The sequence below is a fragment of the Tinamus guttatus genome, unplaced genomic scaffold (assembly GCF_059628265.1).
Source record: "Tinamus guttatus ecotype Peru unplaced genomic scaffold, ASM5962826v1 Tinamus_guttatus_pri_ptg000510l, whole genome shotgun sequence".
NCBI classification, from domain to species: Eukaryota; Metazoa; Chordata; class Aves; order Tinamiformes; family Tinamidae; genus Tinamus; species Tinamus guttatus.
The window spans coordinates 3266739-3293041 of NW_028289044.1; the positions used below are offsets into that span (position 1 = coordinate 3266739).

General features: G+C 44.4%; 1 protein-coding gene and 1 non-coding gene across 2 annotated transcripts; both read left to right on the forward strand.

Moving 5' to 3' along the window:
• Positions 1-8113: 8113 nt before the first annotated feature.
• TRNAS-AGA (transfer RNA serine (anticodon AGA)) lies at positions 8114-8195 on the forward strand. Its single transcript has one exon. It is a non-coding gene; the product is annotated as a tRNA-Ser (tRNA).
• Positions 8196-8368: 173 nt separating this feature from the next.
• CFAP418 (cilia and flagella associated protein 418) lies at positions 8369-15537 on the forward strand. Its single transcript, XM_088533645.1, has 6 exons — positions 8369-8496; positions 11212-11311; positions 12358-12428; positions 12980-13045; positions 13843-13938; positions 15321-15537. The coding sequence occupies exons 1-6, from the start codon at positions 8369-8371 to the stop codon at positions 15478-15480; spliced, it is 621 nt and encodes a 206-aa protein (XP_088389771.1). The 3' UTR covers positions 15481-15537.
• Positions 15538-26303: the final 10766 nt, after the last annotated feature.

Here is a 26303-nt window from a genome sequence, read left to right on the forward strand (position 1 = left end):
TCATTGCCTCTGCTCCGGATGGCATTAGACAGCGAGAGCAAGCAACGGTGGAGCAGAGTCAAAACTGACACGGATCAGGAGCACTCAGGACTTGCTATCTATAGGAACGTGTGCTTTATTTCCAGCACAGATTAATGAAACACCTCACAAACGCTGTGCATTCGTGGCGAGCATGCAGCCCTGGATGCAGCGTACACATTACATAGCAGGTACTACCCCGTGCGTTGCTTTCGAGCATCATCACCAGAGACTTTTTAAGACCCTGCAGCCGCAGAATTAGCTGTGGTCTTGCCAGCCAGCTGTGTATCCTCCACGGACTTTGGAACAAGCAATAAAAGTAAAAAGAAAAACACACTCTGCCAGCTCCTCACAAAACAGTCAGCAGTTTAACACCGAGCGGGTCCTTTCCCGCCCGGCAGATCTCGAGGTCGGCCCCTCAGGTCACCGCGCGGGATCACCCCAGGGACCGGCTGGCCGGGCTCGGCTTGGCCCGGCTGCGTGAGCGAACGAAAGCCAGACCGAGACGAAAAGTGGAGGGAGCGGGACAGGAGGAAATGAGGACCACTGCTGTTCCAAAGGCTTCGGTCGTGTTTTTGCAATACTGTTGGAAAACTAAATGAACTGCTCCCTTCCTTAGCGCCCTCCTGCTGAGGCTGTTTCTTACAGCTGAGGCCTGAGTCAGTAAAGACGCATCCAAATTCCACGCTATCCAAATGCTCGAAGCCACTGCAGAAGCCAGGCAGAGAGTTCAGTTAACTGGGTCTTTCATGCTAGACAAGGTGGCTCTTTAGGAGGCTGTTAACCTTCAAAGTTTTCAAAACAAAAAACCACCAGGGAAAGGTCACAAATTCGCCCTAGAAAGGGCTAATCTCCAGAAATATTTGATCCCCTATTTTCCTAAAAGCAGATGTCTGTAAAGACTTTCTTTTCAGGAATCTAGAAGTTGAAGCACCTTGGCTGGGTAGTTATTATTGAAAAACACAGGCTATCCTTGCTGTATTTTAGTTCGCATTTCCATTGCTACAAAGCCAAAAGTCTTCTATGCACTGCAAAACCACCTAATAAAAGCAGTGCTTATTTTCTGGAGAAGCCAGGGGCACTGCAGCTTTGCAATCGGTAGTACAATTTGCAAGGATGCAGCTACACAGAAAACAGCTTTTTGTTTCCGTATACCCCAGTAAAAGTGATCAGTATTCTGCACAACACTTGCACCTAACCTAGCGCAGATTGCCAGAATCTCAGCGGGAGCAGCACTCCGAGAACATCCTGCACACTCTATGCAAGGTCCTTCAACCTCTCCTGAGTTGTTTTGGGGCCCTTAAGCACCCCATGACTGCAATACCGGTTGTGCAAGCTAGTGAATTCTCTGTACAGCAGAGAAAATTACATTAAAATTAAAATAAAATTAGAGAGCTGTGAATTTAATGATGGGTTCCCTTTCCCTTTGTTTGCCCTTCTTCTCTCCTTAAACATCCACTGTGTCTATTTAAGGAGTGAGGGTTGTTTTGCATTTTGCTTCCCCTCACCTACTCATGTAATCGATTGCAGACCTCAGGACAGTAACCCTTGTAGAATTTGCTAGTGGCCCACAGAGCTAGCATAAAATAAAAAGTTACAAGTCCACATAACCTTAATTTTATGGTTATAAGCTATATTTATTGCTATATCATAAGTTTGAAAAGACTGCTAAGTGCTCAGTGTGGGAATGCAGGGAATTTCTCTTAAGTTAGTTTTATGGAGAAATGTGTTGTTAAACTGCAGGAACTGTAGGTTGCAGTCCTTTTAAGTCCCCCAGAGCGGAATGCCTATTAGGTGTTTTTGGGAATTTGTAAAATACCCCAATCACTTCTTCAATACCATTCACTGAGATCCAAATTCAAGACCTGTGCTTTGCCCACAGACCTGATTTTAATGCTGTCCTGACTGAGTACAGCATCAAAATGCAAGGTGGGAGGATTTTCTTTTTAACTATGGCCCACCTGATTTTGACTTTGCAAAATGTTTCTTAGCCCAGCACATAAATATGGTACAGTCCAGAGTACCACGTACTAAACTGGGCCTTCAGAGACACGAGTGATGGGAATGCTCTTAGCGTTTATGTAACAGTCTCAGGCAGGACACACACCTCTGTGCGCCTCAGCTTCCCCATCTAGCCTGATAACAAATCCTGCATGCAGAGACATAGCTCGATGCCTGCACAGTGGAGACAACCTGCAGAACTGTGGTAAACCCAGAGCCTCCAGGAAGTGTCATTTTTGTGGGGAACGATTTTTGTCTGATTGTTTTTTACAGTACATGAAGAGGGTCCCAAGAGGGAAACGAGCCTTTGCAATTAAACTTTCAGTGACATCTAAAAGGGGAAAAGAAACTGCGTTGTCAGAATCATTGAAGAGCAAACTCTCTCTGGCCTTAGTTTTCTCCTTCTGGCGTTAGGGGTTTTTACGGTGCAAAGAAAAATTCCCTTTATCTTCCAACTGCAGAGTTCACCAGCAGAATCTCTCGATTTTAAACGAGTGATAATCTACTCTCCCAGTGGAGGTCATTAAAATAAATTTCAGAGCGGTGAAACAACCCCTTCAAGTTGAGTTTACTGTCTGCCAGCCTGTTCTGGAAGCCAGTAATGTCACCCTGCAATGCCCTCTGCTGGGAGACACGACTCGAGGCTGCAAGGAAAGCTACCTGTCCCCTTCCAAGCAAGAAACATTGCTATTTTCCAAAGAAATGGCATGGATTTTCACACTCAGTGTGAAATATTGATCCCACTGAAATCAGTGAGGTTTTTGACATTAATTTTTAGTGACTTCACCCATAATCATTCCCCCTTTAGGAAAGTGTTTGTTAACTGAATTGGAAAAAATATTTCGAGTCCAAACAAAAACCTCATTACTGCCTTCAAGTCACAAAGATCTCCTTTTGGCATTTATTGAACTACTCGAATGAGATTTTTAAAGGAAGCTTTCAGCTGCAAGAGACATTGTTCCTTTTAACGTTCTTGTAGCCATTTTAACTGTAAAAGTACATAAAAAATCACACCTGTAAACAGCATTCATGTTGTAACACAGGTATATTTCTGCCTGGTATTTCCACTGAGCAGGTTTCTGGTACTTAGAAAAAGAAAACAAGCAAGCGTTATGCAGTAGAGCAAGAGAGTGTATCTGAACCCCATGTGCAGGAAAACCAACCCCATTCTTGGCACCCCTCACTCCATGTGAGTTGCAGCATCCTGGAGCCTAAGGGCTTGGAGAGAAGTCTCCATCTGTCCTGCTGAGAAGTGGGATACCAGCTCAGTAACGAGAACCACATAGCCCACACTGCTAGTTTTATCATACACATGATCCTTGCCAAAAGAAAATCTAAAAAATATCACAAGAAATAAAGTCCATAAAACATTTAAAGTGAGATTCAAAAACTTTTTATCAGGGTTAGACAGATGGAGAAGCCACACAGCAAGCAGATTGAGATGGGGCCAAGCAATCCTCCCTAAACCCCCTCCTCCGTGCCTGACGACGCGGCCTTTGGGCTGGGCTGCTGAAGCAGCGGGAGAAGCGAGCCCAGCCCCGCACTGCTCCGGGCAGCGTCCACCTGCCCCGGGGAGGAAAAGGGAGAAAGGAGAACAGCAGACAGAGGAATCTTGGAAGGCCTGAGGCAGTTTTACTCCTATCTGACCCCGCCTGCATGCAGCACCCACTGCGCTGCATGCAGTGCATGGTTTAGGCCTCATGTTCTGCAGAGGCAACTAACGTGCCTGCTTGTTGCCTAGCTGCCTTCCCCAAGGCCAAAACCCACCAAAAACTCCCCAAAAAGAGAGGATCCAGGTCTGCCAGGGCCACTGGCAGTTTCACCAAGTGCCCACACCTGAGGCTGTCTCCTCAGGTCCCCTCCCGCTACGCCTGTAGCTGCACTGGGAAAGCTGGATTCTCCCAAGCTGTGCCAGGCTGCACTATCCGAGAGAACAGCATGTGCTGAGGTAGGTGCTGCCACAGCAGAAGATTATGGGCTCTATGTCTCCTGGAATAGCAAGCTCTTTAAAGAGCATAGGAAAGCATTTGATGCATTAGTCATTACGGTACTCAAAAACAAACCAAAATCAGCTAGAATCGGCAATCCTCCCCTTCACACGCATATTCACACCACAGCCTCGCGGCCTACGGGACAGTTATTCCCAGCTCACAAGTCATCCGGAGAACCATCCCTGAGAAATATTTTCCAGCTCTGGCAAGGGTGGTGTAACCGCATTGCTGCTTCGGGGTGACTCCTCCGTCCCTCAGCGAGGACGGCCTCGCACGCCACCTCTCACCACAGCTGCGCAGCGGGCAGCGACGAGGGAGGGTTTTTCCTATAGCCTCCAGTCTTCTCAGCTGGACGGTTGCTCCTTACTGCTGATATTCCACGGCTTAGGTCCTTCTTGGCAGGCCACTTATTTTACATTTAATATTAATTATTATTCTATCTTTCAGATGGAAACATTTTTTCCTTCTGATGAGATGTTTCCCCCATGCTAACCTGCTTTGCCACCACACACTGCCCTCTGCCCTGTGTTCCAGGGACAGGCACCCTTGGTGCCAGCGAACACAGGTGCCCCGTGCCTGGCAACACCACCTCAAGTTGAATTACACGTAATTAGCATTGGTGAACAAGTGTGATCTTCTTGATACATGGCTTTATAAACTAATAGTTTCTTTCCAGAAGTGACTTCACGATGTTTGTCGTGCCCTCATGGAGACAGAAATGTCATGGTTTTAAGTGGAGTTTTCAGTGCTACGCCAGATTGACTAAAAGCCCACAGAAAAGTGTTGGGTTTTGTCTAGTTTTTGCTCTGTGCACTGTCTCAAAAACCCTCTCCTGACCTTGAAAGTGCCAGACTGTCGGATCTTTTTTTGCACACCTGACAGCCAGGACTCAAATTTTCCCTTTGGACTCTTAACTTTTGTTGTTTTTTTTCATTAACATCATCACATGCAAGAAAACTGCTGAACCCAAGGAGCAGGTTGTGGGTATTCAAGATAGCTTAGACCTGAAACAATTCATTCAAGGGAAGGTTGGAAGTGACTGAAGGTTGTTCTAGTCTTGATGCCAGGCTGGTCCACTTTGGACAAGGCAGCTGTGCCTGAGACCCACACTGAAAATCCATCCTCTGAGCCAGCACCTTTGATGGAAGGGTCGGGAGTGAATCCCAAAACAGGATGGGCCTCCAGCTTAAACTGTCCTCTGCTCCAGGGCTGTCTCTCGGCATCACAAATGAAGAGCACTACATCAGGAATATTGCACACGCTGCTACTTTTGCTGCCAACTGTTAATTCTTCGCCTCCCAGTGTGATATCTTTACCGGGGATAACTTCATCCACAGAAATGCTGCTGGTGGTAAAATTATGGCCAAGATTCTACATTTGGGGTGAATTTACTGATGTTGATGCGCGGTACCACTACTGGAAAATTAGCACAGTGTTGGTCAGAATCATATCCTGGAACGCAACCAGGAACAGGATTAGAGCAATATCCTGCACTGGGAGCAAGAAGCTGAACTGATTCTGAAATGAAGCTTGATCCATTTATACTTGCTGGAGGCAGCTCTACCCCTTGGTGAGAGGCAGCCACTTTGCTCCTGCCTCCATCCCAACTTTTTGGGCAGGAGATGGGATCACAGAAAGGACAGCACTGTGCTGCCAGGACACCAGAGTAGTGGCAGCCTTCATTCCCCTCCTAGCTGAGGAAAGGATGGCTTTGGTATTTCCCAGCTCTGCGAGCCTCTGGGATGGGAGCCCTCCCAGGAGAGCTAGTCAGGCAGTGTGTTGAGGGAAGCTCTGGTTGACCTCAGTCAGGACTCTCTTGGCTTCCCAGGGTAAAAAGGGGAAGCCAAATTAACATCTTGCCCTAATGAGTTATTTTGTAATCATCAGCTGCAGAAAAATCCAGTTTTATCACCACTGCTGAGAAGGCTTGCAGTGGCTTGAGGATTATAGAACATGATGGCTCCCACCCAGAGCAGCATTCCAGTTGTACATTATCTGTTCATGTGGATACACTAGGAAAGTTACCAAAAAAATAAATCCATCACCAGACAAAACGGTCATTTTGTACTAAAGATCGACACTTTTCCAACTCTCACCAGCCAGTGATGTTTGTGCTTATGTCAATACAAGTCCCATGTAGGTAGTGAGGTCCAGGATTTGCATAAGCGAATTCACTTACCTCCTAAGAGAGGATAAAACTCAGGGTACAACCTCAGCTCTTCTCTCCTGTACTCCTTTTTTCCTGGCCACGGCTTAGCTGAAGACTGAATATGTAAGATTTATCTCGATATGATTCCAGGGACTGATCTGGAATTAATTTGACCCAGTAAGTCTCTTTGATTGCATCAGGTCTTTCAGAAGTTTAGAACAACAAGGATCTAAACAGCAGGCAGTAATCTGCACAAAAACAATCTCTGCAGTTTAGGGAATTTTAAAGGTCTGTGTCTCTTTTTTCCTTTTTTTTTTTTTTGGTTTCAAATGCTTTCCAACTGAGCAATGCTGCAGTGGGTTCATGGGAGAAGGCCTTGAGGCACCCCTGACTTTGGCACCATTATCCCATAGACACTCCATACATTTTTGGCACCTTACAGCAGACACATTGACAGCTACAGGATTGATGGAAAGGGAAAGAAGCTGTTTTGCAGTCCAAAGAGAATGTGCTCAGATTTCTAAGGCCGTTTGAAAAAATGCCAGAATGATACTTGATTTCGGCATTCTTAAGCTCCTTTAAGATGATGCAGCAAGTGGTCTTTTCCACATGTGATGATGTATTTTAGGACAAGAGTTTCTTCAAGATTTTCCAAGCCTGTGGGCTCCTCATCCTTTTTCAAATTACAGAGATGATAGCATACCGGGGAGAATTGTGATTAGTCTAAACTCTCCACAGCTGCAAGAGATGAATGCAAAAATTCCACCAAAAAATCCGCTTCTTCTGGATTGAATTTACCTACATGACACCGAGTCCTAACCAAGGGACCACTTAAAAGAGCTGGAGCAGCATCAACACTATTTGATTTCTTCCATCACATCAACCCAGGGAAGGCTCACAAGAGCTTTGCCCAACACATCTCCCAGCAGTGCTGTCATTATACGGGCTGTGGTATTAACGGAGGCCCGAGATGAGCGGGGAGGAAAAAGGAACGATGAAATAAAGCCTCAAGTACGAGGGAATTCAAACAGGGCTTGCAACTCATTACTGGGAATGCCAGGAGGATTGTAAAACACCTTGTAACCGAGAGGCTTTGCTGGGAGCTGTTAAGGACTGCAGCCCCCACTTCATCACCGGCTGACAAGCTTGAACGGTCTTGGCAAGGGGGCGAGCACTGAGCTCCTTGTCAGCTGACTGCAGGAGATGGCAATGTTTTATTTTACTTAACAGGACCTTTCTCTTTCTAAATTGCTTCCTTGAGTTTCCAATCAAACATAATAATCTACAGCATTCACCTCCAGCATTTTTCTTAAAGCGTCAGCATTGACAAACTTGGCTGCGCGCCCACCTCGAAACATTTGACCTTCCACTTGTCTTTGAAGACAGAGGAGGCCAGAGCACATGTTGGGAGACCAGTGACTGGCACCCACAAGGAATGCCTGGATTTATGAACAAGGCAACAGGCAAAGTTCTGCTGTTACAGAAATTACCTCAAAAATACTGAATAAAGTGTGTGTGTGTTGGGGGGGTGCCGCTTTGTCACCCCGTCCTCGATAGCGTCTCACCCCGAGCCTCAACGCATGAGCTTTGCAAATGGGGACGTCACTGTCCTTAATGGGGCCAAGTCCTTTTTCCTCAACAAGTGTTTTGGTCTAAGCAAAGGGCAGGCTTCTCCCGAAGACCCACCAGAGCGGGACCGTTTCCTCACAACGGCAGCAGCACGTAACAACGTGGTTTCTTTTTGCTTTACGCAGACACCACCGCACAAAATACTGAGCAACATTAAAAAATACATAAAGCATAAAGTCTATTTCCTATCTTTCCCTCGGTCCAGCACTCCAGTGCGGTACCTCAAAGCGGTATCAGAGCGCGGCAGCCCCTCAGCCTGCGCCTCGGCGCGGCGGGCGCGCGCGCGGGTTGCCCTAGTGCGGCGGCGCGCGCTCCCGCCTCATGCGTAGTCGTGGCCGAGTGGTTAAGGCGATGGACTAGAAATCCATTGGGGTCTCCCCGCGCAGGTTCGAATCCTGCCGACTACGGCCGGGGCTACCGCGCTCCGGGGGTTAATTTTATTCCGCGGGGACGCGCCCAGCGGGGCCACGGGCGCGCTCCCGGGACCCCCCCGGGCCCCCGCCGCCGCCGCCGCCGCGCACTTCTCTCCTGCGCACGAGGCGGAGTCTCCGCGGCCGCCGTGGCAACGGGCGGCGACAAAATGGCGGACGAGCTGGAGCGGCTGCTGGACGAGGTGGAGCGGCGGCTCTGCCGCCTGCCCGCGCGGGCGGCCGGCGGCGGCGAGGAGCGGCACGAGCGGCACGAGCGGCCGGCCACGGCCACGGCCAGGTGGGCGGGCGGCCGCTGAGGTGGCTTTCCCGGGGTGGGGGCGGGCAGGACAGTTAAGACAGTAAATTTGTCTCTTAAATTCCGAACCTCAAAATAAACGTGTTAAAAGCCGTATTCGTTTACTTGTCATTCAGGTTCTGGTGCTGCTTTCCTGTGTAACTGAGCTTGCGCTATATAACTATGTAGGCGAATTGTTTGCACAGGTGGAACTTCTTCAGCGCTGTATTATCAAAAGTTTTGTTCTGTTGATACTTCTGGGAACTCTGTTAAATGCATCTGCAGGAGTAAGGGCATATTTTATTCTCTTCGTACTCTTCTGCATCAATTCAAATTTCATAACTTTCAAAGAGACTGCTGCGGTCTGAACACAGTTTTGGCCAGTCCAGGATCGCTTTTGAGCCTGCGGCCACGCTGCCCTGCGTCCCTCAGTGTCCCCTTCTGACAGCCACAGGTGTCTCGCAGCCTGGTTTGAGTGTCTGTGGGTGTCGCAGACCATCCAGAGGGGTCACCCAGCCACCTCCAACGTCACCTGCCTGTCACCGACCCCCAGCTATTGCAGGGCAGTCAAGGATCTTGGAGAGCTGCATGGCCAACACAAAGCCAACGAGTCTGCTGCGTCCACCCGCCTTACTAGCCCTCTTCATGGCTCTGTGATTGCAATATATATAAAAAAAACTCCACTATTCCTTCTTGGAAATAGATTCATTAACAACATGTTGATGCAGCGGTACCAGAGGCCTTCCTTTCTTTGACAAAGAGTTAGTAAATGGCAGCCTCGAGTGACAAGGCATCACTTGAGTACAAGCAAAGTGCACTGACTTCTCTAAATTCGTGCAGCTTGGCAGAAATTTCTTTGCAGAAATTGTAGGTTGTGCTAAGGCATTGTTGATACATAACCAGACAAATTTCCGTTGAGCTAACTTTTATAAAATTATTGCCATTGCAGGATTTTGGCCAATAAATCCTTTAGGGTAGATCCATGGATCTACCACTTGCTTCACAGGAATGAAGGTGATATTTTTTTTGTTCCTTCAGTACCTTCCCAGTTGTCAAAACACACCTATCCTGGGATTGCAGTGTTGCAGAATTATTGCATGAAAGTATTTTCATCATGTGCTTCCTAAATTTATTTGAGAGGCACTGCTATGATTTGGCTGCCAGTCAGTTGTCAGTTAATTGGACTGAATTTTCAAATTAAAAACCCTTCTGATGTAGCTATCTTATCATCTCAGCATTGTTTTCACTTTTATCACAACCTTTACTGTTGTGTCATATCACAGTCTGAATAACGGAGTGCAGGTCATGTGTCCTCCGCAACTCTGTGACCTGTGTACCAGGCTAAGGAGAAGTAAATTGCAGGCATCCGTTTCAAACCTGTTTTCCAAAAGATGCTGGTCGTAAGAATGGACCATATTCCACTTGTTTTGGTCAGCTTTTATTCACATACGGAAGAACATACATGCTTTCACTATCTCATCCTATAAATTTAAACAAGGCATCACCTTTGAAGTAGTGTCTTTCAGCCGGTGTATTGCCGCCTGGCTTTGACCTTTGTTGGCTTTCTTTCTTGACTACAGACTCATGCTGCAAAATATTTATTACTATCTTCTCATCTTTCCAGGCTTCCATGAAGGAGTTTGATCTGCACTTCTTCCTCAGTCAGGTCTGCTCTTACTGTGAGAATTTCATAGTTGATAATACTGAGAGTATTATCTGGCTAATCTCCCTCATCATTTCAGATTCTTAGATCCATCAGCATGCTCTCTGAGTCATCTTTTTGAAACAGGATAGATGGGACAACATCTGCATTACATGGCATTCTATATGTGGTGAGAAAGACCACACATTTCCAAGCAATATTAACATCTTGTGTCAAAGGGGCCAAGAAAGATGTACTTTCCAGATACATCCAGTCTCGTGCTTTTAGTTTATAAGGACTAATGTGTACTTAATCCAATAATGCTATGTGTGAATAGCCTTTCCCTGTGCAAATAAGACTGTTAACAAAGGTTCTGTGATTTTCTGGATTATAAAATAAAATCAATCACTGATGCACTACTCAAAATAATAAATAGCAAGGATTTGGGTTTGGTTTTCTGTTTGTTTGTTTTGTTTTACTAAAAATCGTGTGCATCACCAGGCTGGAGACACAGAATTTAGTGATCAGGTTCATTGTTTTCAAGAATAAGTTGCAGTAGTTATTTTTTTCTGAACACAATTCCATCCAACACTGCTGGACACTGGGAACAGGGGCTATTGCGTGAACATATTAGGTGGGATGAGCGAGGTGTAAAGTCTACCAATTTTAATGTCTGATTTGAAGCATTATTTCACTGTTCTAGCGATGTTCATGTTTGAACTAGTCTGAAAAAAATAGGGATCAACTGCACAAAATAGTATGTCCTAAATTGTATTGTAAGTTCTGTAGCTGATTAGAAAGCTCCCACTGATTTTGCTGTCCAATTTCTTCCTCAGTTATCCCATTTTTATCCAGTGTAAAAATGGTTGAAAATAAAGCAAAGAAAACATGGCAAAAAATGATGATGGGCCAGTTCATCTGGCACTGGAAGGAGTTATCCTGCAGTCTAGATGTGGTCCATCATGATTTGGGTAGCCTTACGTGGGTACTACTGAAATATGAAAGGGGAAAAAGCTGTAATGAAGTGATTGGTCATTTTGTGAAACAAAGACTTGTTTTGTTTTGCTTTCTTTTAGATCATCTAAGCTATTAAAGAGCGCTGGCACCAGTGAAGAAAATATAGACGACATTTTTGATGAAATCTGTAGTGACAGTAGTTTCCCCAAAACACCTCAGGTGAGTGGAAGCCCAGAGAAATGCAGAAGGGATGAGCTTCAATGAAGAAGACAATAACATCACAAACTAAAACTGTTTTCAAGCAAAAATTGAATTTAAATTGCCTATAGGATAAACTTGAAGAACAGTCAAGCAGGAAGGAAACTGCAGTAATCCCTAGAGAGCGACGAGCTGGAGAGCCGCGAAGATACAGTCTTACCAAGGCACCTAGAGGAAGTGCTAGTTCAAAGAGGAGCATGAGGTCATTATCAGGGCAGTCCGAGTTAGCATTTTGTTTTGAAATGAAGGATGCACTTTTCCTGAGATAAGCACTTGGAACCACAACATAGCATAGCAGTTGAGGCTGAAAGAATTTCATTAAACCATCTGCTACAACCCTCTTTCTCAGAGCAGAATCAACTGGTGCAGGGTGTTCAGGTCCACCAGGACCCTTGGGGCCTTTTCTGCCAAGCAGTTTTCCAGCCACTCACTTACGGCTGAACTCAATGATCTTGAAGATCTTTTCCAACCTTTATGATTCTATGATTCCATGCTCAGCTTATGTATTTAGGAGTGGTATGGGATTTGGGGTTTCTTTTGTTTTTTTGTGTTTTTTGTTGTTGTTGTTGTTTGTTTGTTTGTTTGTTTTAATTGTTGGAACCAGAAAGATATGAAAGACATTTATTTAAGTTTTGCATTTTAGCTCATATTTATTTATACTCCTTCCTCTTGTTATCTCCTTTTGTTTACCAAGCAGATAGTTTGGAGAAGCAGCCTGCTCTCTTCCTTTCGAGAAAACACTCTAAAGGGGAGATTGCATCTGAGGAAAGAGCTGCCTGGGCCAAGCCTGCTGTCAGCCGGCTTCCCTCTGCAACTGTTATTTCAGCAGATTTTGTCTCAAAGAGTCTTACAGAAAACTGAGCAAGAAAATTCCCCTTTTCTCAGCCCTCTTCTTCTGTTACTGGTGTTTTCCCTTTTGCTTATTAAGTAAAACAGAATATTGTTATTGTGTTATAATGGTTCCTTTTTCTCTTTGACTCTGTTGTTTTGCTTTTATTTTTTAATAGAAATCCAAGTCTAACTCTGCAGGTGCTGCACCTCACAGCAGTAATCTTGTTACACAGGTCTATGGGAAACGGTAAGTGGAAAATTATTTGGTCAGTAGAACACAATTATAGCATGTCATCAGTTTAATAGATATTACTACTCTTTAAATTATACAGAAATTCAATGAGAAAGAAAGTAAATATTTGTTTGCTTTTTTTTTTTGAGAAAGCACAGGTAAAATATACAAAGTTAATTCTGAAGAATTAATAGTATATCGTCATGTAGCCAAGATTATACACTATTTAAATAATTACTGAAGGACAGCCTCCTTTACCTTATGGATGCACACAGTTATCAAAAGCTGCAGTATGTAGTCTTATGTGTTTTGGATATAGTGTTTGGCTCTCATGGAGTTTTTCTTTGAATGCCTCAGTAATGGACATTTTAAAATTCTAGTTTGTAACATTTGAGTGCTTTACCTGTGGTTAATAAGCTATTGCTTTAGAAATACTATGCCTGGAAGGTACTTGGAAAGGTACACATACTTGAAGCAGTATGACACATAACAGGCTAATTTAGGATTATGCTATCTTTTCAAAATGTTTTACTGCAGTTTAATATTTTTCTGTGAAATCAATGTAGGTGCTGTCCAGTGTATCTGGGTGGAAGCTCTTCACCATGTGGTATAGGAACAAATATTTCAAAAAGGTAGGGAAATGAAAAAAAAAAGTTCTGCTTGCTTTAGCATTTTTTTTTTATCACAACTGTGTTTCTGTCATGGTACAGCAGCATGTATTCTGAGTCTGAATTTGACATGGCAGCTATGTACTCATTTCAACCTGTGGCCACCCGTAACTGCAATTAGAGTCAGCCAATTCTTTCCAGTTCCCTGTTCTTGATCAACAAATCTTTGCCTTGCTTGTGTGAGGAGTTGAAAGATGTGTAGAAACGAGGCAATAGGCTGCAGAAATAAAGGCTATCTTATAGTTAAGGTATAGCTAAGTACCTCAGCTTTCTATGTGATGCTGAGTATGTCACTTAAGTCAGTGGGCCACATGTTCCAGGAGCTTGGCCTAAAGATAGGCAGAGTGCTCTGCAACTGAGCTTAGTGGCAGAAATGCTTTAAAGATGCCCCTCCAACATCCTATGGAACATTTTATCCTTTTCATCTAGCATTTTGCTGTAGTAAGTCATTATGCACTTGATGCATAGTTGGATGTGCTGAGGTACCATATCAGTGAGAGGATAAAAGACAATATATCAACAGAAATCAGTTTATTTGATACATTCAGTGAGGTAAGGAAAATGATACATGATCATATAACTAAAACACATACCCTATGTGTGCCAGAGATGTATAAATTTAAGATTACGGGCTAGCCCTTCTTCTGGCATTTCTGGGTCAATACTTTCTGCACTGTCTGCTGTCCTTTGTAATATTCTTCTAGTGTAGTTTCTCTGCATATAATAATTTCTTGGGGATTTTGTTCTCTTTTCTTTGACAGAACATGTGATCAGCTGCGCTGTACTGCTTGTGACTTCCGTGTGTCGCTTTACAATGACTACAAGTGGGATCAGTCCTGTGATTACCTTTTTTTCAGGTATGCTACGGGTGGGTTTAGTACCAGCACTGGGTTACTGTGCCTCAGGGCCTGACCTGAAGGAGAAAGTTGAGCAGTCCTGAGCACGCCGTGTTGTCTAGCTGGGAGCACGTGGGCAGCCTGTGTGATAGTGGGGAGGGGGGTGCAGCACCACCCATGATCACGTCTCATTCATTTTCCCCTCTTGCCTCTGCCACTCTCCCTACTAAATACATGTCTCTACTTTTAGAAAGAATCCAGGTGTTATGATCAAGCAACAGATTTACTGCTGAAATAAACAGATGCTCTGTGTAAATGGGTGCTGTTTTACTCCAGGGTATTTGTCTGGCATATTCTTTCATACACACTAGAGTTGTTTTTAAACCAGTTTTTCCCTTTTTTTGATATCGAGCATAATGCCATCCATGTTCATCCATGTAACATGTTCAGTGAAATTCACACAGTTTCATTTCTTAATAGACTTATTTTTAAAGTAAAGTCCTCTTAATTGGAAAAGTGAAATTTTGTTTTCATGTTATATTGTGGTGCCTTTACCGTTTCTCATTTCCTTTTTTTTGGATGGCTTGAAATTAAAGAGTTTTTATTTACAGTTTCTCTAAAATTGTACCTAATGGCAAGACTTTGGTGAAATGTAGTGTTGCAGGCATTCTCCTAATACATACATAAAATGTAAATTCCTCTTGTTTTCATAAAGTTTCTGTACATTCCAGATCACTGATCGAGGTAATTATGTGTTTCGAGCATGTGCTTGGCCACCAGAGGGTGTTACAGCTGGTGTAAACACTAATGAATAAAACCATCTCTATTTCCTTTTCTTTCTTTTTTTTTTTCCTCTACATGTTGGGTTTATCCTGCATTTTCCCTGTTGTTGCTGTTGTTTGTTTGTTTTTTAAAAAAAAGAATAAAATACTTGTGTTTTTTTGCAGTGTTGAAAACAGGATTAAAAATGCAACACTGCAGTCGTCTCCTAAAATGAGTTTGGTAGTTAGAAAGATTAAATAAAAATGATTCTTTCATTTAATGAAAGTCCAAATTATTCTGCCTCTGAGATCTTGAATTAATAGAAAACCCAATGCAGTAGAAGACTTTGCTGTGAGATAATAAACTCTTTCTTTGGAGCCTGAAGCAGGATCTCTAAAGCTGACAGAGAATTTTGTTTACAAAAACATTAAGCTTCAGTTGATCTGAAAAGACAGCAAACCTTCTCTCAGAAAAGGACTCTGTTTAAAAATCAAATTTAAACATATCTGCTAATTTATTGGTGACAGTGGCCCTCAAAATGTGCCTATGAGCTTTTCTGATTTGAAATGGCCTTATGAGTCATTTTACTTTGAAAAAAAAAAAAAAAAGCCTAATCTTACACTGACTCCCTTGATTGACAGGAATAACATGCCTGACCTCAATAAGCTAAGGGCGAAGATGATAAGGAAGAAAGGCTCCCGGGCCTACGCTTGTCAGTGCAGCTGGAGAGCTGTGGACGAGTTAACCGACCTGCAGACAGAGCAGCAGCTTCGCTGGGTTTGTGGTAAACATGCAGAATGAAGTCCTCTTGTGTGATAGAGCTGCTTTTATGCAAAAGCAGGTCACGAGCTCAATTTGTTTCCCACGGAGTTTTCTCTGTGGATGGGAACTTATATACTTATATAAGTATACTTATATCTAGAACTAGATCATAACACCTAGAGTTCAAACTGAAAAGTGTTTTTTTCACTCCAGCTGTCTTGCAAACCATATGAAGAGTCAAATTGTTACAAGTAACAGCCAATTTGGAGGCTTTTTGGAGACTAAACAAACTTAAAGTGCATTTTCAGTTATGCTGAGGAAAGCAAGAGGAAATTAAGCAACTTAGGTATGGGGCAAAGAATTGAAGAATATCGACACCTTGGCTGTGTTCCTCATATCCAGCAAAGAGCCTCATTTCCCACAGCTGCAAAATGTGGGACTCAGAAAATGATGGGCTGAGATGTAGCCATAACACAAGTATATGAATTTCTATATGGAAATTAATATTGCTGTTCCACTTTTCCCATAGCTGTCAACAGTCATAGATCTCCAAAAACATTACTGCAAAATCAGCTCTCACCACAAAGGTTTTGGCACCCCCAAAACTTTACTTTCTATTAACCACCAGTAGCCAAGATCTGCAGGTGTTGGAAATTTCCTTCCTAGTTCCTACTCCTCTCCATGTGTTTCTTTCTTCAGAACTTTTTCTGCTGAGCAAGGACTTTCTGTTGAGGTTTCTTGGACCTTTATCACAAGGAATTTCTTGGGCTTCTCTTCAGCTTTCACTGCAAGAGGTGAACAGGTTACTCAACAATACTGTGCAGTTTATAAAGTATTCTGAGGAATATTTGATTCTGTTCCACCAATATTTTCAAGGAAAAAAAAAATGGACTTTAAGAATGAGAAAAATATATCCCTACTGACTTTCATATTGTTTTTTTTTTTCAATTTACATAGTTTCAGTTCAAAATACTACATATTCAGAAAGGACATCTGTCCCATTTCAACACATACCAGTAACATCATAATATCGTGTTACTTGGTGAGTGGTTTTGGTTACAGTTAATGTTACTGTAGTTTACAACCTTCTTCCTTTTCACTCCTTACTTATAAATAAGACGGGAATTGGTTTTGGGTTTTTTCTGGGGAAAGGAAAGGGTTACCAGTTAAAAAATGTGCCATGTTCCAAAGACAGACAGTGAGAACTTCTCACTTCAAAATGAGGTGTAACTTGGAGGAAAAAAAAAAAAAAGGAGTGAGAAATCTGTTAGTATTTTTTGCTATGCAGTATGTGATGCTGTATGGATAAATTCAAAGTTATTTGCTTTCTGCAATTCCAGTTACACAGAAACATTTATATTTTTATGAAGTTCTGCTCACTGCCCTACTCTGTACAAGGTCAGTTCTTTCTCTGAGCTTTTCCAAGGCAATTACATGCTCTTCCTTATGGAAGTCATCTAGTGAATCATCAGCCTGTCTGTACCCCGCTGCGAGAGCAGGGCCTGGCGCTGGCCGAAGGTGACATCCGTATGTTCTGTATCCTGGCCCTCTGCCTTGGCTGTGTGTTGGTGTGGAGCCCGTGGAGGACCTGCAGCTTTCGAGGGCCCGGCAGTACCTGCACATGTTCCAAGTGCACGTTCCCAGGGATGTGTCTGAAATCCCGTGGCTGGCTCTGAAGAAGAACTTCAGATTCCCCGGGCATAATGATATAGACACATTTACTGTAAGTTGTTTCCAGGACAATTGGTGTTTCAAGCTGAAGTTCCAACTGTTAGAGTCTAATCTGAGGTGTGAGAGATGGGGAGACCTGGAGATCAGTTGATTAGTGCTCAGGCAGCTACTGGACTAGGTCAACTTGCTTTCTGTCCTTTACGAAGAGATACCTAAGTGTGGATTGTAAGCAGCTTCTTCAGGTGGCTGAGTGATTGGCATTCCCAGAGAACTTCAGAGCTGATGGTAAGGGAAGAATCCAACAATAGTATGTAATTTAATAACAAGCATTGCAGAAGAAGACACCAATTTTTCCATTCTCCACCTTGAAGAAAAATTTCAGTAATAGCTTTGACTCACTTCTTCCAAAGTCATTGGTGACCCTGATGACCAGGCAGTCCATGGGGTGCAGTTTTGGCCTGGATTTTCACTGGAACTTGTGCCATAGTGCAGGGAACAAATTAGGCTTGCAACTTTGGAGCAGGAAGAAGGGAAAATCCAAACACCCATCTCAGTTTGTAGCACCAAGTCTTATGAAGTTGTCAGATGCCATGTCGTTTGGCAAAGGAGCATGTCCCCTGTACGCTGTTTTCAACAGACAGGAACAGTTATCCCCCTCTGGAATCATTTACACTGCCAAGTGTGTGAAGGAAACATGGAAACAAAAGGTCAAGACATCTGTTGTGGTGATTTGATGACAAGAAGACAGAAAGCTTGAAACCATGGAAAGTGGGGGCTAGGGAGGAACTGGGACAAAAGCTCTTGAGAGTGGCGACGTAAAAGGTACCAAGGCAAATCCCTGCTGATAGCATCAGTCAGCAGTTCGCAGAGGTCAGCTCATCCTCTGCCTTCTGTTGGTCTAGAGAAGTGTAGAAGCAGTGTTGGTTCTGGATGGAGGCTGGTACCTTGGGTTGATATCGCTTGCACCCTTAAGGCTGCACTCCAAGCACTGACAATTGAGAAGGTGGTTTTGTAGATGTGTGTGGACCCTGAGGGTTTCCTTGAAATCATCATGTTTATCCAAGAACTGTTAAGCTTGTTTCTGACCTTGATCAGAATGCGATAGCTCCTCAACTCAGAGATGCTGAGAAATCCTACTTATTGCATTGTCTTTCAGTACAAAATTTAATGTATTTCTAGATCTGAGAATAGTTACTATGTCATTAAAAGTATTGATCCTGTGGGAAAGAGGAATTGTATTAAGAATTAGTTTTCCTTACGTGTGTTTTCTTCAGTGTTAATACGTTACAAACCACTGCAAAATCCTCACATGGAAAGAATGTGAAGAAAGCTAAAACTGGAGCTTGAACGTTTAGTTGATGACGATATTAGAAGATTGCACATGGATTTCAACATGTAGCCTAGTCTGTAAGTGATACTTCCTTGTCAATTAGCGGAGATAGCAGGGATTATATAGAGAATTTTGTGTAAGAAATTCAGTTGTTGTCAAACAGAAGCACTGCAGAACTGAAGAACCCTTTTGCTAAGCATAAATGTGACCTTTGTTTTCTTCCATTTTTTTTTTTACTGTGAAAGAAATTTCTGCCTGTGGATTGGGCATGCTGAAAATATAAGACTTCCATTTTGCTTCAGTGATTTGTTGAAAATTTTCTATCATCTGCACCCTTACTACGTAGCCAATCCCTCAGCAACCCACAAAGAGACAAGGAAGTTTGACCAAATGAGCCCCCACCAAAACATTCCCCTGGAAATGGAAGCAGTGATTTAACATGACACCAACATCTTGTCTTCTAAAGCTGTCTTCCTGCAGTACCTCTGTATAGGAATCAAATTCTAATGTACATAATACACTTTAATAGCTTTTCTTTATCAAATTTTAATGTACTGTTCTAACTCACTTGCTTTTTCTGCAAAATTATGTCTAACTCACAATGTGATATAGCTCAAGGAGACTTAATTATTAAGGCTATTGACCAGCTGTAAAACTTTACGTGCAGAAGCACGATAGCATTACATATTGCAAGTTCTGTATTGTGTAAAACTGAATAAAGATACTCTTTCCTGAACATCCTTTTCAGTTTTGTAATGAAGGTATTCTGAAAATGCCAGGCACTGCAAGGCTGCTCACTTCTCCTGTTTCCTGACACGTGAGTCTTTGTGTCACATAACCAGTGCGTGTGGTTGTCACACTGCAGCAGAGGGACTGTGCTAGGAGCTGCCCAGGCAAACGTTGCTTCCTGGCAGTCTCCTTTCACCCAGGGCCTGGCCAGTGTTCCGTGTTGTGTGACACCCAGGGACGAGGACAGGACCGAGGGGGACAGAGCTACAGGAGCACCAGGTGTGCTCAGTTGTGAGGGTCACACGTGCCTGGGATTTGGTATATGTGCCTCAAAGAATGTATTTTTCATATACAAACACTCCTATAAAATGACAGGTTGGTAGAAATCTGAATTGTGTGTCCTCTAAACCGAGACCCTGCTGTGTTGTTCCCATGCAAGGAAAGCTTTATTATAAAAATGATTTAGGAACATGTTTTCTCTGGGAGAAGGGTTATGAAATGACTTCAAAACAAAAGCATTACAATTGTCCACTCATAAGAAACAGTAAATACTTGGTTGCTTTCCCAAATCAGTGAGGGTGTCTCAAATACTTGCCAGATAAATGAACTTTAATTTTCTTTATCTGATAACATGAAGATACCACGTTAAATTAGAGCTTATAAAACACGCATGGGCATTTATGGGCATTGGTCACATTTCTTCTTTCCGTACAGTTTTATTAAAAGAAAGAGGATGACATTTCTCCACAAGAGGAATTTGAAATGATCTTCTCAAATGACAATCCTGTTCTTGGCTATTTTCCTGGGATAAAAGGTGGAGTTAGCTGTGGGAGAGGGCACGTGCTAAACTTGCAGAACAGAATTATGACACCATGTACCTCCACCAAAACAAGTTATCACACGCTTCACACTTGCCAGTTAAAAGTGAGAGATCAATGAAGGGATCAGAGCATTTCCTTTGCCTAGATCTTGCTTTAGAAAACTCTTCTTGGTGTCAGTAAGAAGCTGACTTAAGAGAGTTGAGTGCTACACACTTGAATTTGGACAGATCATGCAGAAATGCTGCCTGGTACCTATTAGAGTCATAGTTACAAGTATTTCCCTTTGAAGGTGGGCTGCAGGTGCTCTTACTGTTCAAGCCGTTACCACTCCTGCACTTGGTGAGAACGCACAGAACGTGCCCACTAACTCACGAGTTCCGCGGATTTACCTTGCCCACAGCTTTCACAGCGTGCTGTGAGAAGGGAGCTCCCGTGGCCCTGTGTAATTCCCGCCGGCGGCCTCCCCAGCCCCGCGCGGGCCCGGCCGGCCGCGGTGCCGCGCTCCGGGCTGCAGGGGGCAGCGCGGCGCCGCGGCCCTGCCCCGCCGCGCTGAGGCGACGCGCGCCGGGCTCCCCGGGCTGCCGTTTGTCTCCCGTGCGAGCCAGAAACGGCATCCTCTTAAAAAGGAGTAAAAGGCCTCGATTTAGAAATGCCTCCAGAATTGTTTCTGCCTTTGCAGGGAAGCAATTTAGAAGACCAGCAATGTTGCCTCGCCTCAGGCAGAATAACGGCGGGGGAAGCTCACGGGGAACTGTATCCTGCCCGTCATGAGCAGTCAGCCAAGGCGAAGCTGGTAGGGAGGAGCTGAGCTTGGACGGGCTGCGTCCACGGCACGTTCACAAGCACCCACCTTCCTGCCAACACCCACATGCTGCGCACCACGCAAACCCTTCGGTAATCCATGAAGAGAGGATTGAGAGGGGATCTGATCAATATGTATAAATACCTGAGGGGAGAATGTAGGGAGGATGGGGCTGAACTCTTCTCAGTGGTGTCCAGTGACAGGACAAGGGGTAATTGGTGCAAGTTGAAACCCAGGCAGTTCCATCTCCAGGTGAGGAAGAACTTCTTTCCTGTGAGGGTGACAGAGCCCTGGAACAGGCTGCCCAGAGCGGTTGTGGAGTCTCCTTCTCTGGAGATCTTCAAACCCGTCTGGATGCCACCCTGTGCCACGTGCTCTGGGTGTCCCTGCTGGAGCAGGGGGTTGGACTAGATGATCTCTAAAGGTCCCTTCCAACCTCAACCATTCTGTGATTCTGAAACGTGTGAAGGTATAAAGTAGAGTTGTAATGAATGTAAATAAATATTAACTCCATGAGACTGTGTCTTTCTCTGTAGTCATGAACGTATTCTTAATATCCAGAGCGATGAGGATTAAAAGCGCCTTTAAGTAGGAACACAAATCTAAACCATAAAATTAGAGATTGCCTATTTCCCTGATAGAAAAGAAACTATCACTGAATTTAACTTAGTTAGTTAAGAGCATAGGTGAGCTGATACCTATAACATTTCCTCATCTCCTTTTTTGACTTATCACCTTCTTTCTGACAGGAGAAATAGTTGAATAAAAAGTTAATATCAGATATGATGATAGTAACAAACAAGATTGAGTAGCGTACTTTGAAAAGCTGCATGTGGAAAAGCGCTTTGGAAACATTTTGTCAGGCAGGAAATAAGCCACTGATTTTTTTGTACTTATAAATCAGAACAGATACAAGTAAAAAAAATACAGTGTGCTGCAAGGAGAAATACAGGAATTGGCCATAAACAGGGGCAGCACTTTGTACAGGAGATGCCCTTTCTTGAAGTCTTCTAAGACGACTGTAATTCTAGGGCTCTGGCCCAGAAAAAAAGGGGTGAGTGACGGATGATCTTGAAGTATTTCTTGAGTCTAGTGAAACTTTAACCCTTACAGCCTTGGAGTTTATACTAATGAACCAAGAGGCAGAAAAGACAGAAACATTTTCACACAGGCCAAACAAATGCATAATATCTAGCTCCAGGTACCCTAAATATATCTATTGAAAAATGTGTTTGTCTACAGAGAAGAAAAAAATGTTAACTGGCTTTGAAAGGTATGGGGAGATTTGTGAACTATCCATGGAATTACTCAGTCTCTATCAAAAAGCAAGCAGTTTGACCTCACTGCACAATAATGCAATATTTCTGTTAGTAATTAAATACTGCAAGCACACTTTTTAGTTAATGCAAAGAAGCTTTGGGATAGTCAGCAATTTGCCTGCGCCCTGGCCCTGTCCTGATTACACTGGTGTAAACAGCGCCAGCAGGAAGCGGGAAGCAGCTACCACCGACAGGAAGATTGAATTTAGCATCAAACTTGTTATCCAGGCAGAGCAGGCTGCTCAGGATGCTGGTAAGAAAAAGTATATAGATTGCTACAGCAGAGTAGACTGGTCTGACTGCTGCCTGCGGCAGCTGCTCCTCTCTGCCTACAAAGGCCATTTACAGCAATATAAGCAGGGTGAGAAGGTTTTAGGAAGATATTGTAACCTGAGGCGTTATCCAAATAAAAATACTTGCCACAGTGTGTTATGGTCTCACTCAGATACAGTTACTACCACGTGCAGGAAGGGTTTGACTTGTATGTTGAACTAGGAGGCTGTGTAGTTTCAAAAATAGCATAGTTAGCATTAGAGTTGTTTTCAGTCTTACTACTTCGAAAGATATCTAAGCTTTTGTTGAATTCTGATAATGCTCTGTAGTACCTGTTTAACTTGGGGATTAGAGTTTTTATATGAGATGCATGAAGTTAAGAAGCTGCCACACATCAATTCCAGCTACCTAGAGGCAGAAGATGTTGTGGAGATCTGTTTAACCCGGTTTGAGTCAGTGAGGCATCATGCTTACAAGTGAAAGATGAGCGGCCTTGAAATACTCTTTGCAGTGTAACTGACTGCTCATTAATATATGATGGACAATTCCCTTCTGAATTCTATGCATGTCTTGGGAAATCCATCCGCACAGAGCCTATAGCACAGCATGGCACCACTTGATCAATATATGCTTTTCAGCAGCTAGACTAAAGAAGATTTAGCACAAAATTGTACCATCCTCTGCATTATTTCGCTATGAATTATGGCTCTAATTTCGCCCCTCTTCCCCAAAGTATACTACAAAAATGATTTCAAATTTTCTCAATACTTTATTGATGCTTTCAAGACAAGATCGAACCTAGAAATGCTTTAGAAATAATTTTTAAAGTAGTCTTTTGCTTTCATCTTTCCACATGTGTATGAAACACCTCTTTCCTCTTTTTTTCCAAGCTAGGTACTTATTTTGCTTAGTTCCAGTAAGGCAGGCTGGAAACAATTAAACTGTGAAATGAAGAGTGGTAAGAAAAGAGAGTCTACCTGCGTTTCTGAAGGGTAATAAAATATATCTGTCCTGCGTAACCATAAAGAGAACTTTCTGAATTTGTATTACAAAAACAGTCTAAGCCAGTAAGATATTGGGGATCTATCTGCTCTGCAAACTGAGCGCAGGAGACAAGGTGACACAGGGTGACACAGCGGCCAGCAGCCTCTGCACCCAGGGCAGCTGGCCAGGTGCTTCACACGGTGGCTGCTAGGGTAAGCTAAAATGCTCATTTGCTCTATTTTTGCAAAAGATTGCTTTTCAAGAAAAAGAAATCTATTCTAAAACATGAGTGTATTACTTCTTTATGCAGACTGTGGTTGTGGACAATTTCCAGATGTCAAATTGTTTCTCATAGCTTGCAAAAAAAAAAAATGCTTTCAGAATTCTTGGTCAACTCCTGGTATTTAGCTATTCCAGATATTTTTAGGCTCTATCATAAGACAATTGGTATCTTCAGATAGGGGGAACCAACTGATTAACAGGCACCTCACAGAACCGGGCACCTCCTCAGGTTTGCCCAGCACATTCTCACTTCACTGTTTGATACAGCAACAGAGAACTAAGCAGCTACTTTCCTTTTCTGTCACATGCTGTAAGTTACTCGTATTTCCTGTTCTGCTATTTAAAGGACTAAGGTCAAAAAAACAGAGTTCATTAACATGTCTGAAATGAAATATTTTCCTACCTTTGTACAGCGGTGTTTAAATTAATTATATAAGTGCAGCCCTGGAAGGCAGCTCTGCAGACTGGGTTGTGCCTCCTGCCCCAAGGCAGGGTTACCTGTACCTGGAGGTTGTGCGGATCCCCGAAACCACCAGCTTGGTGCCACCACAATCTCCCTCCAATTTGGGCACAGTATATTTCCAAGGAGAGAGATCAGGAGTCCCTGTGCCAGCAGCCCAACATGTCCCAAGAGTAACAGGAAAAATACTCCTCTCTACCTTCTACCTGATGGTTTGGGCTGTATTTTAACCAAGAACAGAAGTATGTGGGAGAACGTGGGAGAATTTCAGTAAGCTAGAAGTGATATTTTGGGACTGAACCCCTTTCTGTATTTCTGACAGTCTCCTCTTAACATGTTCACACTTAAACCATTTAAAAATAATACATCGCTTCCCACACTTCTTTCTTTCCTGTCTGCTGTTGTTTTCTTTACGGGCTTGAAAGTATGCTTGTTTGTCCTTCAAAAATTCTTATCTCAGTCTGGGAAAAGTTCAGGGCATGCTTGCAATGCAAACTTTGAGGAAGTACATATTTTTCTGAATGAGTCTAACCAATTTAACTAACTGCTGTGTTTTACAACTGTCCTTCTATATTTTTGATGAAGAAAGAGCTTGCTGCTCTAGAGGCACTGTATAGTGCCGTGGGCTCTAGCATAACTTTGGATCCTAGGAGGTCAGAGGCTGCATGTCAGAAGTGCAAGAAGGTAACTAAGAAAAGCAAGCCTGTGGTCAGTAGCCTTTAATTTGCCATGCAGGAGTCTGTACTAGCGCTGGAAAAAAAAACTTTAGGGTCTGCGGGTTGAAAGGAAGGCCTGAGAGCAAGTTCACAAGACCGGGCGGCGACAGCTGCTGCATTTGTCAACATAGAGTCAAACTCTTACAGACACACAGAGGTGTTTGCAGGAAAATCTTTTCACTCTGATGTGTTCTGACTCAGTGCGAGATGGTAAATTATAGAGCATCACCGGGGCTGTGTGTAAACATCCTCAGCCAAGTTCCGCGGGCCAGGTAGGTGTGGATGGGGCCGGAGAGCCCGCACACCGCATGAGCTGGCCTCCCCGGGCTAACTGCACCCCAGGGAGCAGTAACGTCTGGCACGTCCCGACCTCACCAGCCACCGAGCTCAGAAGTCTTTGGTACACCCTGGTCTGGCTGCACACACCAGAGAAACGCCCCCATGCCCAGTGCCCCAGAGACAGGAGGAGAGCGGGGGCAGATCTCGAGCCCTAGCTCGGGAGCAGCTGGGGGAGCAGCTGGTTCCCCCACAGCCTCTCCGCAATTTTTGTGCGCAGTTTTGACACAACGAGGCCATTGATGTGACGTGTAAGCATCACAGTGCTGGGAGTGTAGGGCCCTGGGGAGCCGCAGACCCCCTGCCATGGGGCAGGGAGAGGGGCCGGGCCCAGGCGCCACAGCGGCCAGGGAGCAGCGTCCCCACACGGCGCCCTGCGCTGCGGCCGTGCCACACAGCTCCTGAGCACGGAGACCTTGATCGGATTCATAAAATAAACTTTTCTGAGGAAAACAGTGTCAGGAGCAGAATGGTTTTGACAGGAGCCGATGCTAAAATAAGGTAGGCGGCCGTTAAAACTTCCCACCCCCCCGAAGTGTGATTATGTAACGGGGATAAGTGCAGCCTTTCTTCAGAGCATTAACCTGCTTTCGGGGATGAAGCGGCGGTGCAGATGGACACGGATCGAGCGGCACCCCCCGTCACTGCCGGGCCTGGGTAATCCCCCGAGAAGGGCGAGCTGCCCATTCCCACAGCGCAGGGCCGCTCGGCAGCGCGGGGCGTTCCTGAGGCCATGGGCAGCCCCGCGCCAGCGCCACCCACCCCCACAACCCTCTCGTTTCGCTGCACGAAACGCGGGGCGCTCCCCGCTGCGAGGGGAGAGCCATGTTCACCAAACACCAAACCACATGGGGCCTGAGCCGTGCCCCGTGTCGAGCCGTGCCCCATGGCGGCTGTGGCCGAGCTCTTCCCGAGAGCCATTCTCACACGAGCGGCCCCGAGGCCACGCGCCGCAGGAGGCACTGCGGGAGACTAGGAACCAGGCAATGGGATTAGCGCAGATTTTCGCCGGGCGGGGAGCTCAGAACAGAACATACACAAAAGGCACCAGAACGAACACAAATGCCATTTGCTTCAGTTACGTCTCCCAGCTTAGCGCCTGTTAGATAGAGATCCCTGCGGAGCAAACCTCTTCATGG